The 14352-nt window shown below is 51.9% G+C and overlaps 5 protein-coding genes across 5 annotated transcripts; 3 read left to right on the top strand and 2 right to left on the bottom strand.

Moving 5' to 3' along the window:
* Positions 1 to 105: 105 nt before the first annotated feature.
* On the bottom strand, positions 106 to 2415 carry N7481_002823 (uncharacterized protein; the record flags this gene model as incomplete). Its single annotated transcript, XM_057262042.1, has 3 exons — positions 106 to 1037; positions 1292 to 1525; positions 1602 to 2415. The coding sequence occupies 3 exons, from the start codon at positions 2413 to 2415 to the stop codon at positions 106 to 108; spliced, it is 1980 nt and encodes a 659-aa protein (XP_057126974.1).
* Positions 2416 to 4706: 2291 nt separating this feature from the next.
* N7481_002822 (exportin CRM1) lies at positions 4707 to 8531 on the top strand (the record flags this gene model as incomplete). The annotated part of the gene is made up of 7 exons (XM_057262041.1): positions 4707 to 4772; positions 4834 to 5057; positions 5160 to 6048; positions 6121 to 6240; positions 6300 to 7974; positions 8048 to 8219; positions 8291 to 8531. 7 exons carry the CDS (start codon positions 4707 to 4709, stop codon positions 8529 to 8531), a joined length of 3387 nt encoding a protein of 1128 aa, XP_057126973.1.
* Positions 8532 to 9412: 881 nt separating this feature from the next.
* Positions 9413 to 10133, top strand: N7481_002821 (PPP1R11/YPI1 family protein; the record flags this gene model as incomplete). Its single annotated transcript, XM_057262040.1, has 2 exons — positions 9413 to 9671; positions 9802 to 10133. The coding sequence occupies 2 exons, from the start codon at positions 9413 to 9415 to the stop codon at positions 10131 to 10133; spliced, it is 591 nt and encodes a 196-aa protein (XP_057126972.1).
* Positions 10134 to 10952: 819 nt separating this feature from the next.
* N7481_002820 (shugoshin family protein) lies at positions 10953 to 13114 on the bottom strand (the record flags this gene model as incomplete). Its single annotated transcript, XM_057262039.1, has 4 exons — positions 10953 to 11899; positions 11967 to 12490; positions 12560 to 12995; positions 13066 to 13114. 4 exons carry the CDS (start codon positions 13112 to 13114, stop codon positions 10953 to 10955), a joined length of 1956 nt encoding a protein of 651 aa, XP_057126971.1.
* Positions 13115 to 13482: 368 nt separating this feature from the next.
* N7481_002819 (DASH complex subunit DAD2) lies at positions 13483 to 14063 on the top strand (the record flags this gene model as incomplete). The annotated part of the gene is made up of 3 exons (XM_057262038.1): positions 13483 to 13690; positions 13737 to 13853; positions 13942 to 14063. The coding sequence occupies 3 exons, from the start codon at positions 13483 to 13485 to the stop codon at positions 14061 to 14063; spliced, it is 447 nt and encodes a 148-aa protein (XP_057126970.1).
* Positions 14064 to 14352: the final 289 nt, after the last annotated feature.

Here is a 14352-nt window from a genome sequence, read left to right as displayed (position 1 = left end):
AACAAAATTGAAACAAAATTGGGGGGAATCACACCCCCTCCAGCGGGGGTCTCATCATTAGCACATCTTTAATCTTCACTCCACTCCACTTCACCTCATCTCATCTCACATATAGCTAGGCTTAAACCCCTGGAAGCCATAAGCAACAATATGAGTCTTCACCACCTCTCCAGGCGCAATATAAGCCCCACGACCCAGGTGCACGCCAGGATAAATCGTACAACCAGCACCAAGATAGCAATCCTCTTCAATAGTAACCGGTCTCCCCTGGTATCGACTCTGCGATCCCTTGCGCTCCTGCATACTAGAATGAGCCATAGAACTGAGCAAAGTAACATTGGGCCCGATCCAGGTATGAGCCCCGATATTGATAATGCAGTCATCAACAAATAAACAACCTTGGGATATCATCACATCTTCACCGATGTGGATATTATACCCGTAGTTGCACGTAAACGAACTCTCAACGACGGCACCTTGACCGATCGAGCCAATGGAGCGAGGCGCACCAGACATGCCCGACGGCGAGTTGGTGACGGAATCAGAAGGCGGAACGAGAATCTCCTTCAGGAGGCGATTTTGCTCTTTCGAACTCAGGCCGTGGACGGGGTTGCAGGCGTTATTGAATCGCCACAACGCGCGGCGGCATCGATCGCGCTCTTCGACTAATTGCACGTCGAAAGGACGGTAAAGTTCTCCTCGGATCATTTTCTCTTTTTCGGTCTCTTCTCCGGAAACCGCGCGGCCGGAAATTTGATGCTCGATGCTCAGTGCCATTCGGGCTTGTGCTTGCGGGCTGTTTGTATCCATTGGCGCTGTGGGCGGGAGGGATGGCCGTTGTTGTTGTTGCTCGACTCCCCCGCCTTGGAATAGAGGCATGCTGGCTTTGGGATGAGGGCCTGGCGGAACTTCGCGAATTGGGGGTACGACCGCGTAGTCTGGTTTCGGGGGGCCTTCTCGAGGTGGCATTTCGTGAACGGGTGGAACTTCTCGATAATCTGGCTTTGGGATGTGCTCGGGGACGTAAGCGGGCTGGGCTGCACCGGCCCATCCCCGTTTCGACCATGACGCATGGGTGCCAGTTGGGCTGGTGGTATACTGCTGTTGCTGCGGTGGTGGTGGTGGTGGTGGCGGCGGCGGCGGCTGTTGCTGCGGTTGTGGTTGTGGTTGCGGTTGTGGTTGCGTCTGCTGTGGTAGGGGTTGTGGTTGTGGTGGAGGGGGTGGATGTTGGTGTTGGTGCTGAGGCTGGTGCTGGTGCTGGTGCTGATGCTGGTGTTGTTGTTGGGCTGACCGCTCCCCTCATCGACCACCGCAGGTCGCATCTTGCGTTCCGCGTGTGCGTGTTCGACCATTCCCGCCGGCCGCTCGTGAGGTTGGGGAGTTTCTGGTAGATACTGACCACCAACCTCCGCGTAGCCATCTTTAGACTGCAATGGAACGGGTCCTTTGGCACTGGAAGGCTTCTGCCACATACTCCGCGACGTGTAACCTTCACATAGAAAGCCTCCACGAATGCAATTGTTGCCTAATATGCATTGTTAACGATTAATCCTCCACAATCCCATTGCCTAATGAGATCTTCCATAAGCAGTATCACTTACAGGCAGGGTGTTGTTCATCACATTTCTTTTTCCGCCGACGACATGTCATACAGCCAGTCTTGGTTCGATTGCTGAAGACGCGCTTCCTCTTTGGTGCCACCTGGACGGCAGCCGGTGAGCGGTCCGATGGATATGTCGAAGAAGTTGGTGGTCCAATCGATGATGACGGGAGGAGGCGAGTGCCTAAGTCCCGTTCTTGACCTTGTGCTTCACGTTGCAGGGCATCCGCCAGATGAGCATCGGACGGATCGAACTGCTGGGCGCGTTGTGCCTGACTGATCAACTGGGAATCATAATCGGGCCACGGCCCCGTGGAGGACGGTGCATCATTGGTGTCGGATCGATGGGCCGATGCAGGTCCATGATGGGATGTTTCGAACTCTGAGATTGAGCCCGAGCCCGAGCCGGACACTGACCCCGCTCCATTGGAAGCGGGCGGGCCGTCGACATCGACGGGACGATCTAAAGGGCCACGGTTGAAGCCCGTCAGATCGCGTGGGGAATGATCTTGCAGCTCCCTGGATTCAGATCGCTTTCGCTTGTGGTGATTGGAGTTGGGGTTGGGTGATGGTGATGGGCGAAAATTGCCGCTGCCGCGATCGTGGTCCTGGCGCTCAGCCGAGTTCGAGTGTCCCAGTCCCAGGCTTGGTTCTCTCGGGCCGGACGATGAATCTTGATCACTGTTCCCGGGAGGTTTTGACGACGATGGACCCGATGCTGATTCCCTTCCATTTACCGCAGTGAAGCGCGAGGGACTGTGGTCGGAACCGTTCTCGTGGTTGCTCATCACGGGGGCGGTTGCGACGGCCGTCATGGTCCACTCTCTCGCGCGCGCGCTCTGCTCTGCTCAGCTCAGCACACGCACTCACTCCCTTCTTTTCCCCGCACAGAATACGGGAGGGAGTCTCGGAAGTGACCGAGTCAATATGTATGAAAGTCAAGAAAGAGGGAGAGGGATGGCAAAGGTAGCCTCAGAAAGCCCGAATAGAAGCAACCGCCCAGAGGCGCCGAAAAGCGGCAACGGGGCAAACCCCGGGCGTCGCAGGATGCGCTTGAGGCCGAGCTGAGATGGTCAATGCACCCCAGGTAGAACCCAGAAAAGGTTTTTTTGTTTTTCTTTTGTGACAACAGATTTGTTTTTTGTATTCCCTTATTTATTTTTTGATGTTTCTGGGGGGGAAGGGTTCCTTTTTTTTGTTCTGTGTTGTTTTGTAGGACCGTTCTACACGCTCGCCCGGTTAAGGGGGGGAAATCGCGGTAACCTCGCCTGGGTGGGGCGAAGCCGAGCGGATAGTGTTCAGCGCCAAATAATGGGAATCGATGAACCAGGATCAAAGGAAAGGATAAAGGATGAGATATCAGAAATGTAGAGAGTAGGCGCCAGATTCTAATATAGAGAGTATAGAGGGGGAAGTGGGGAGGAGAATTATAGAAGTAAAAAGAGAAGAGAAGGGGGTGGGGGGGAGAGGAGGGGAGGGGGGAAGATAGGAAGAAAAGGTAGGAGGGAAGAGAAGAGAAGAGAGAAGAGGGGAATTGAATCAGAGGGAGAGGGTGGAGTGTAGGAGGAGGGAGTGTAGGAGAAGGAGTGAAGGAGTGAAGGAAGAGGAAGAGAGAGAGAAGAAGGAAGAGGAAACTTGAAAGAAAGTGCTATACCACTCTACACCAGAGAAAGTGCTGGTGACCAGAAAAGTACTCCGTACTTCCGAGGGGGGAGGCCCCCTCTGACTCTCTCTCTCTCTCTAGTTACTTTCTCTCCCCCGCCCACTCCTTCCGGTCTATCCTTTCTGGAATTGGGGCCATGGTACGGAGTAGAGGAGAACCCTTCCCCCATACAGTTCAACTTATTGAGTATATATATATACGAGTAGTACTACTCCCTCCACCATAATGACTCTTCGGTTGCATCCAATTCTCGAGCCATCCACCCACCATTTCCCCCAACCTCCCTAAACCCTCCGGAATCCCCTCTAGATTCGGGCCAGACTAATGGCCCCCAGTAGGCTAGCGGCCAAAAAAAAAGAGGAAAGGGGAGTTGGCGCGCGAGATCGGCAAAGGACGGCGTCACGGCGGCCGCCAATCGGAAGGCGAAAGCGCCATACGCAGTGAGGTGTGCGCGGGTCTGAGACAACTATCATTTCCCAGGCGACCGGAGCGACGATGGCGCGCGTTCCCAGGCGCCCCGTGTGGCTTGGTGGAGAAGCTGACCTGCGGGCACGGCTGACGGCGCCAACATAGCGCGGGTGCGGGTTGGGCGGTTATCCATCGCTTATCAGTGGTAGCCGGGGCGGTGATGTGATAGTGATAGTAATAGTAATACTCGTAGTAATCGTAATAGCAGAACTTAGGGCACTGGTTTAGGGTTCCCTAAATAATACATAATGCTCTTTTTATAACCCCTAAACCCCTACGTCACCCTATAACTACTATATTATAGTTAGTAGGCGCTATCGCTAGTATATGCTGTCCACTCCCGCCAGAGCTGTGGCACTCCCGCTCTGCTCCTTGGGGATAGTCTTTATTTAGGGCACTGGTTTAGGGTTCCCTAAATAAAAATATTATTCTTTTTGTAATCCCTAAAACCCTAAGTCACCCTATCACTATTGTTAGTATACACTGCATATCCAGCTATGTTACGGCACTCTGCTCTCGCTGACTAAGATCACCAACAACAGACACGCGCCCTCACCGCCAGTGTGATTCGCTCCTCTAGATCTTCCTCTTCCTTTTTTTTGTGGTTTTTTGCTCAGAATAGACCTGGTCTGTCCTTTCTCTCCTCTAGTCTCCATTACCTGGAGCTCCATCCAATCACCCTTCCTCTTTCCCTAGAGTAGTGCGTGCTGGCAAAAAAACCCCTCCCTTAGCCTTACCTTAACACTTCCTGGCCGACCTACCCCACCAGGTTTAGTCTTCGCTCTAACATCATCTTCCCCTCCGCCCACCTGCTTCCCCTTCCATCCATCAAATCACCGTCCACCACCGAGCCAACCGCCTTTGGCAGCTCCTGCAACTCTCATCCCCCCCATCCCGTGTCTAGCCTTCCTTCCAGATTGTCTGTCTGGCTAGCTCTTTGGTGATATCGGCGAATTCGCCAATCTCTGCGGCGTCATGTCTCTTTCCGTTTCAGAGCTGGACAACACTGTCCGAGCCTTCTTTGAAGGCAAAGGTGACGTGGTATGTGACGAGTTCACCCTGACCTATCCTGCAACTTCCCACAGCTAACATCCTGATCCAGCAAAAACAAGCCCAACAATCTTTGACCGAAGTAAGCTTGCCCTGGCCCGGCGCGCGCGCGCTTTCTCCCCTCCCCGAACCCCCCCGACGCGAAGGCGAAGATCCTGAAGATCCTGCGTCTCCCCCGATCCTCGTCTTCATTCCCCCTCGTCCGCCTGCTGCGGTACTGATCCGATCGACCAACCTTCTAGTTCAAACAAAATCCCGATGCCTGGGTCACCGTGGGTAATATCCTTCAAGAGGCAACCTACCCTCAAACGAAGTGTAAGTTTCGGAGTTCGGCGCTTTGCCTTCTCTTTGATGATGATCAGGCTGACTCTGGTTTAGATATTGCCCTGCAAGTTCTCGACGATGTGATTATGACCCGCTGGAAGGTCCTGCCCAGGGACCAGTGCCAAGGTACCAAACCATCCCCAATTCCAATTCCCTGAGGGGAAATTTCCGCAGTTCTCCTCCTCAAATCTTCCTTACTGACAATCCGTCTTTTTCCTTCCCCGCTATAGGAATCCGCAATTTCATCGTGAACTTCATCATCGAAAACTCCGGCTCCGAGGAGAAGCTCCGCACTGAGCGCGCCTTCTTGAACAAACTCAACCTGGTCCTGGTTTCAATCTTGAAGCAGGAGTGGCCACACAACTGGCCAACCTTTATCAACGAGATCATTTCGTCATGCCACGCCAGCCTTTCCATCTGCGAAAACAACATGGCCATTCTCCGTTTGTTGTCAGAGGAGGTCTTCGATTTCTCCCAAGACCAGATGACCTCGGTTAAGGCGAGAAACCTGAAGACTTCTATGACCCAAGAGTTTGCCTCCATTTTCCAGCTCTGTTCCGAAGTCCTTAATACCGCCAACCAGACCAGCCTGGTCAAGGCAACCCTCGAGACTCTCCTGCGTTTCCTGAATTGGATCCCGCTGGGCTACATCTTCGAAACCCCCATCATCAATACCCTTCTCACCCGGTTCCTGGATGTTCCCGAGTTCCGAAATGTTACGCTCAAGTGCTTGACCGAGATCGGCGGTTTGCAGATTGGCGCTCCCTACAACTACGATGAGAAGTTGGTGTTCATGTTCACTGAAACACTAACCAAGGTCTCAAATGTCATTCCCCTGACAATGGATTTGAAGGAGACATATGCCCAGAGTAACGGCAGAGACCAAGAATTTGTCTCGAACTTGGCCCTCTTCCTCTCGAGTTTCTTCAGTGCTCACTTGGATGTACGTGCTAAGACCGATTTGATCCCCCACCCTCCCCCACGCAGTACATGCGCTGACACTCTATCTCTCTAGCTCGTCGAGAAGTTGCCCAACCAAGATTACCTCACCCACGCCCACTTCTACTTGATTCGAGTCAGCCAAATTGACGACCGCGAAGTTTTCAAGATCTGCTTGGATTACTGGACCCGGCTGGTGCAGGAGCTATACGAGGAGATGCAGCAGCTTCCAATTACCGATATCAACCCCCCTAGTCACAATGGGCGTTAGCGGCCTCTCCAACGGCGGTGCCCCCCCACCCAAGCACCCTGGCCAACTATCCCCTGCGCAAGCACAAGTACGAGACCGTTCTCTCCAACCTTCGCACTGTAATGATCGAGAAGATGGTCCGTCCCGAGGAGGTTCTGATCGTCGAGAATGACGAGGGAGAGATCGTGCGTGAATTTGTGAAGGAAAGTGATACCATTCAGCTTTACAAGACTATTCGCGAGTGCTTGGTCTACCTGACGCACTTGGACGTGGTGGACACCGAAACGATCATGATCGATAAATTGGCCAAGCAAGTCGATGGGTCCGAGTGGTCGTGGGTCAACTGCAACACTCTGTGCTGGGCCATCGGCTCCATTTCCGGCGCTATGAATGAAGAGACCGAGAAGCGGTTCCTGGTCACTGTTATCAAAGACCTTCTGGGCCTGACCGAGCAAAAGCGCGGAAAGGACAATAAGGCCGTCGTCGCAAGTAATATCATGTACATCGTGGGCCAGTACCCGCGCTTCTTGAAGGCTCACTGGAAATTCCTGAAGACAGTCGTGAACAAGCTCTTTGAGTTTATGCACGAGACCCACGAAGGTGTCCAGGATATGGCCTGCGATACATTTATTAAGATTGCTAACAAATGCCGACGCCACTTCGTGGCTCTGCAGCCTGGAGAGAACGAGCCCTTCATCGAGGAAATCGTTCGCAACATGCGCAAAATCACGATGGACCTTTCACCGCAGCAGATCCACACTTTCTACGAGGCTTGCGGTTATATGATTTCCGCCCAGGGTCAAAAGACTCTCCAGGACCGCCTGATCGAGAACCTGATGGCGTTGCCCAACTCGGCTTGGGACCAGATCATTGGCGAGGCCAACCAGAATGCGGCCATTCTCCAGGATTCAAACACCATCAAGATCATCGGAAACATCATGAAGACCAATGTTGCGGCTTGCTCTTCTATCGGAACATACTTCTATTCCCAAATTGGTCGAATCTACCTTGACATGCTGAACATGTATCGAGCCTCCAGCCAGCTCATCAACGATGCCGTCGCGAATGATGGACACATTGCTCCTAAAACTCCTAAAGTTCGGGGTCTGCGAACCATCAAGAAGGAAATCTTGAAGCTGATCGATACCTATGTTGAAAAGTCCGACGATCTCGAGATGGTCAACGCCAACATGGTGCCGCCCCTCCTTGAGGCAGTACTCCTCGACTACAACCGCAACGTACCCGACGCGCGCGAGGCGGAGGTTCTGAACGTGATGACGACCATCATCCACAAGCTCCACAACCTGATGGAGGATAAGATCCCTAGCATCATGGACTGTGTGTTCAGCTGCACTTTGGAGATGATCAACAAGGATTTCCACGAGTATCCGGAGCATCGCGTGCAATTCTTCAAGCTCCTTCAGGCGGTCAACCTGTACTGTTTCCCCGCATTGCTGAAGCTCGATGCCACTCAGTTCAAGTTTGTCATTGATTCTTGCATGTGGGCTTCCAAGCACGATAACCGCGAGGTTGAGAATACCGGTCTCACTATGTGTCTCGAATTGATGAACAACATGGCCGAGACGGACCCGCAAACATCGGCCATCTTCTTCCGCCAATTCTACATCCCAATTCTCCAGGATGTGTTCTTCGTTCTGACTGATAGCGATCACAAGGCTGGTTCGTTCGACCCTCTTCCCTCTTCCCTCTCCCCCTTTGTCTCCAGCTAACACTCACATGTTCGTCAATCTAGGCTTCAAATCACAAGCCATGCTGCTGTCTCGCATGTTCATGTTCGTCGAATCCGGAAAGATCCAAGAACCCATCTATACCGCGGAGCAGGCGCCCGCAGGAACCTCGAACAAGGACTTCCTGCAGGAATACGTCGCAAATCTACTCCAGAGCGCATTTAAGAACCTGCAAGAGTGAGTCAACCCTTCACAGCGGAGAATTTATTCCAAGACTTTGGTGCATTGCTAACTGTTTTTTTTTTCAGCGCCCAAATCAAGCAATTTGTGATCGGTCTATTCGCCTACACCGACGACTTGAACAAGTTCAAGACCCACCTCCGTGATTTCTTGATCTCCCTGAAGGAATTCTCCGACGATAACGCCGAGCTCTACGCCGAGGAACGCGAACAAGCCGTGCGCGACGCACAAGCCACCGAGCGCGAGCGCGCGATGAAGGTTGGAGGTCTATTGAAACCTTCGGAGATGGAGCAAGAAGATGAGCTCTGACTGGATCGTGAATACCGTACCGAATTTGGACCGTCGGAATCCGAATCCGAATCCAGGATGAAAATGACTGCGAGTTCGACTGTGACAGCGAATGACGGCCTTGATGGCTGGTCTCTTTATGAGCTTTGATCTAGATCGTGGAGCGCTTTCTCTAGAGCCATACCCCCAGGGGTGCATGCATTTCTCCTTTCTGATCTGATCTGATCTGATCTGAGATTCGACTTCGAGATGGCGTAACATCCTATGCGATAATGCAAACTCAACCAACCTAAACTAAACCAAACCAAACCATTTGATCCCCCTTTGTAACTCTGCTGCACTGCACTACTATTCCCAGTGATCAGGTCGTGTCTGATATTTTCAAGATAGCTTTCCCTGAAACAAAAAGAATTTTCTATTAAATCTGACCTAGTCCTAACCTTAGAATGCCAGTGTAGACTGTGAATATGTAGCCAGAGCACTAGTATATTCTAGCCAATATTCTAACCAACATATTCTAGTAGCTGATATATTTTAGTTAATACTCTTTCGCCTTGTGGCCGTTAACAGCCGCAACTGAGACATATGTCATGACCACCTGGCACCTGAATCGGAGCCAAAAGTGACTTACTTCATGGAATCTTGCCTTTGCCCAGGTGTGTATATTAGTTACAGCCATACATGTTCATGTTTATGGATATATATCACTCTAACATCTCGCACTAACTACTACTACTACTTACTCAGTCCTATAGTACATATCACCCTACCAAGCCCCGCAGCCAAAGGCGGTGAGCTTATCAATCGCATCATAAGGTCCAAAAGTTTTGCCTCAACTTCCCACCAAGCTCTCTCCCTTCCAACTTGAACACTTCCAACCTCTAATAAAGAACTTGAATAAAATGTCCCGATCCCGCCGAACCGAAAGAACCCCACAACTAGCATCCGCAACCGAAACAGAAACATCCCGAGACTCCTCCGCCACAGGCCTCCGACCTGGATTCGGATTCCCACAAACACTCCGACTACGAGGCGACGATACATCCACATCTACACCCAGCGCAAGCGTTGAACCCTCCCCATCAGAATCAGCATCCCGCCGCATTAGATGGAGCGAAGACGTCGTTGATAATGAGGGGATGGGGAAGAAGAGTTCGAAAGGTACACCCCACCCCGCCCTACACCAACTCACCCATTCATTTTACCCTACGGCGAGAAACAGAAACAGAAGCAGAAAAGAAAAGAAAAAGAAAAGTGTGGAACAATCACTAACGCTCATCTCATCTCACAGTATGCTGCATATACCACAAAGCCCGCCCCATCGGCGAGAGTAGTTCCGAAGAATCCTCCTCCTCCTCCAGCGGTAGCGACAGCGAGAGTGAGAATGAGGCTGATCGGCGACGATTAGCCGCGAACCGGGCTCGGGGGAGGAAGCCTGTTGGCGATGGCCATGGACATGAGCATGGGCATGACTCTGACGCCGATTCATCTTGCGAACACCAGCACCAGCACCAACCCAGCAAGCGAAAGGCCCATAAGCCTAGGAGAAAACCCAGCCCGAATGCTTATGAGAAAATGCCCAAGCCTTCGAATAAACCCGCCGCACCCGCGCAGGGTCCTTGATTGATTTGAGATTGGAATTGTTGACAAACAATGCAATACAATACAATGGTTGTGGACCTGGTTCTGTTTGGCTTCCACTTCCACTGGCAGACGAAGCAAATCTTTCGTCACTCTGCTCCTATATACGACTGTAGCGAGACTTGAATGTGTTTTATTCGATTATGAATGATCATATCATATCATATCATACATACGTTGACGTCGAGACGGGACGGGACGGGACGGGACTCAAACCCCCAACCCAACCCAACCCAACCCAATCCTCGACATCATCATACTAATGCGATGCGCATCAATAAAATGCAATGCAATGCACCCCCAGTGAGAGCTGGGTCGGGTCATGGTGGGACTATGTACATTAGACACCGCAATGATCTAGCATTGCGAAGAGAAGACGCTGAAGTTCATTTCGTTGTTATGGTCTAGACACCCATGGAGAACAGAACAAGCATGCATATATAGTTCCGTTCTCACAGTACGATAAACGAGGATAAACGGGGGGCGAGACTTAGCCTCGTTAGGATAGCTCAGCATGGCGAATGAGGATATCTCATTCAATCCTACAACTCGAACAACAATGATACATTTACTTCGCTTTGGACTACATGCAGAAAGAAATGAGATGAGGTAAAGCAAAGCAAAGAAATACCGCTGATTCGCAAGATCTGGAACGCAAGAGGGTATCTGTAACACCAACATCAACACCAACACCAACGCCACTGCAACAGGCAGTCTAAAATGTAAATACAACGATTATCCAATCCAACCAATTTACCAATTAAGAGCCCACAATCACAAAAGCTCAGTTTTCTTTCATCTTCAGACCATCATACTTCTCCTCCGAGCACCAATCCGAGTTTCTCTCCGACCAGCATCGATGGCAGGGGGCAGTTTCCATCCATTCCCATTCAAGTCATCGTTATCAAAGCTGCTGTCCGCTTGAGAGGACCACGACTCATCCACATCCACATTAATGTAACTGCTCTTTGGATTTGAGGAGTGTCGACGAGATTGTCGTTGAGAATAGACAGGTTCAGGTTCGGGTTCACGGGCGTTGTCCGAAGTGTCGAAAATATCGTCCTTTTTATTCGTATTCGCGGTTGACACTTTGCGTCTGCGGCGGGATACTGTTGCAATCATATCCTCTGAACCACCGTCACCATCTTTGGACAATATATCCGGCAAGATCGCATCGGCATGATATCCACGTCCACTAGATGGGGTACGTGAACTGTCCTCGGTTCCCAGTTCTGGTTTTCTTTCAACAAACTGATCATCCCCATCAAGACTTTCACGACCGAGCTGGAAACTGGATGACCGGCGATCCGCCACCGCATCGGCCATATCTTTCGTCGAGCGACGCATTTTAGCCCGAAGACTGGGCTCCGCATAGCTGACCACCGCACCGCGACGTCGGGAAGGACGTGAGGCACCCGTCTCGTCAGACATATCCTCCATGCTCTCTCTCGATTTTGCGATCGGGGAGTCCTTAGAAACATTGACGATCGTGGTCTTGGTCTTGGTCTGATTTGGCGTAGCATCTTCCGTGGTCATCGTTTGGTTGGCACGTTTAGGTTTCTGCAACAAAGAAGGCGGGCGTCCACGAGGTCGCCCGGATGGTGTTTTTGATTTTTGGCTTGCCACGTCCTTGGGCTTTTGGGGGGATGGCAAGTTCTCGTCTTGTCCGATATTTGGGCGGGTCTTGTTATCTAGTTGGGAGGCGGCGCGGGACTTCTTTGGGGAACCCAGGTGGGAATTTGCGCTTTCTGTCGTGGTTGTCAGTAAGTTCATTGTGGACCATAGTGTCAATGGGAATAATGGGGGGGTTCTCACTTGGTTCAAGAACTTTCCGCTTCGTGGTACTGTTATTCGCAGACCCTTGCTTCATGCTCACAGGTGTTTTACTAGGAGAAATCGAAGTCTCCCGGGCCAAGAACTGGAATGTATCTTTCTGTTTCTGGGGACTGCGATTCAGTCGACTAAACTGAAAATCGTCCTCAGGAGCCAGATCGAACAAGGCATCGTCATCAAGACTAAACTTGCGCTTGGAGCCAAATTTCGAAGAAGTTCCTGCGCTCGCCTCTGAAATCGAAGTTGCTGTTACTGTATGTCCACTCTCCACATCATTATCACTGGAGGCGGCTGCGACTTCGGGTCTTCTCTTTTTCTTGCGGGTCTCGAGGGTAGGGGGGAGGTAGGCTTCGGAGCTCGGCGAGAGATTGAATTTATTACCCGAAGGCGTTTCGTCTGGTCTGGAAGTCGTGTCTTCAGTCGCGGTCGCGGGGTCCAAATAATCCATCTGGGGCGCTTCTGACATGCAAGAATTGCCTTCCATGAGATCATGAACTTCTTGCGGTCTGCACAAGCATAAGTTAGCGTGGACCCTTTAAGCCTCGCTTCGGCTCTAATGGCAGACAGAAACTCACTCTAGCGTTTTGCGGGGAAAATATTTGTCTTCCAAGATAGCGGGTAATTTTCCATCCTCAGTCTCTGCATTGTAGTCCGGGTCATTCGCCCGTGGCGGCGCCTCTGCTGTCTTGAGACGGTCGGAGTTGGTATCGAAAGATTTATCCTTGAACATCTTCCCAGCTTTACGAGGAAGTGTTCCAAGATCCGACACGAGGCCATTTAATTCCGCAAGCTTCGCATCGAGACGAGCTTTGATTTCGTAAACCCCGTTCTGAAGCGCCTTGGCGGAACCCAATCGCTCATTTTCCTGGGTGAGGGTGATGATTTGGCCGCGGAGTGAGACGTTTTCGCTGAGGAGATGCGACACTTCTGATTCTAGGCTGCGAATGCGCATCGATTGCATGGAGTTGACTCGCATGATTTCGCGATTTTGTCGGACGAATCTCCGCTTGACTGAGCGAAGCACGATGATTAGTCCAAAGGGCGAAGGCGAAGGCGGGCAAGGCAAGGCAAATAAACTTACGAGCGTCGACCGACTCGGCTGGAGCCGCATAGTCATTCAGTCGGGCCATGGTGGGATGGCACCGAGATCGAACGCGGACAGGACGAGGGTGGTGTGGATGGTGAGCGGCGTACTCGTACTGCGAATGCAGATGCAGAGAGGTCAACGGCTGAGGTAAACATCTCTGTTGATGTTTGTCCTCTTCGGGTTTAGCCCCATAACTGGCTGACTCATCCAGCCCCTCCGAGTGGGTCACGGGAACAAAGGTCACGGGATCCCGTCCCACTAAGATAGGCCGCTTTATTGATATGACGGTGGACTCGCGTACTGGAATGATTTGTTTGCCTCTGCCTTTGCCTTTGCCTGCCCATCACGCATCGCATCGCATTCGCGTTTCTTCCCCACGCTTGCAAACGCCACATTCCTCCCCTCACTGCAATGGCCTACTCGTCCCGACCAACCTCAATGCTTCCTGGCGGACTACGCCAGCCAGCCAGCCAGCCATCATCGGCGCTGTCGACGCGTATCGCGGCCAAAAAGGCCGAGCTCGAGAACCTCCGCCAGCTACGCGATTTGAGCGGTACCCTGGCCATGCAAATGCAGGCGCTCGAGAGCAAGATTGCCACGTTGAAGGATGGCACGGAAGGTATGATTTTCTAATTCCAGTCCTGCGATTCGATTTGATTCCCTAGGGCCGGGTTGTACCACCCCCGCTGATACTGATACTGATTCGATCCAACCTTATCCAGCGGTTGCGTGCGTTCTTGCCAATTGGGATAATGTTCTTCGTGCTATCAGCCTTGCATCCAGTAAGCATCAGCGATACCCTATCCGATATCCTTTATCCTTATCAGGAGGGGTTATCAGGGGAGTGTTAGACACTAACGTCATGCGCAGAGAAAGCTAGTGGTCTTGACGACGCCGCCGGAGCCGAGGGGGCCGATGACCAGACTGAGACTCGCTTGCCAGCCACCTTGGTTCGCATCCCTGCCGAGTCAAGCGAGAAGGCTGGTGAGTGAAACCGAGAGGAGGAGGAGCAGCAGCAGCAGCAGCAGCATCGGCAGCATGAGCAATTCCCTCCCTCAGTCTGATTGAACGTCCCCCGGATCTCTGCAATCCGAGTCGGCTCAAGTCGAGTTGAAGTACAGTACAATTATTCCTAACCCTCTCTCCGCCTGCCACATATCCCACTCCAGTCCAGCTCCGCCGATTCGACTCGATTCCGTCATTTCACCCAGTCACATCGAATGCGGAGGAAATGCTCGGCCCGGTTGGGATGAGCATGCAGCAGCCAGAGCCAGCTTGCTT

Source organism: Penicillium waksmanii (assembly GCF_028829765.1).
Source record: "Penicillium waksmanii strain IBT 27052 chromosome Unknown utg000002l:1.0-3326099.0:1.0-3328782.0, whole genome shotgun sequence".
NCBI classification, from domain to species: Eukaryota; Fungi; Ascomycota; class Eurotiomycetes; order Eurotiales; family Aspergillaceae; genus Penicillium; species Penicillium waksmanii.
The sequence above is the reverse complement of the archived record's forward strand: the minus strand, read 5'-3'. Positions and strand labels throughout refer to the sequence as shown.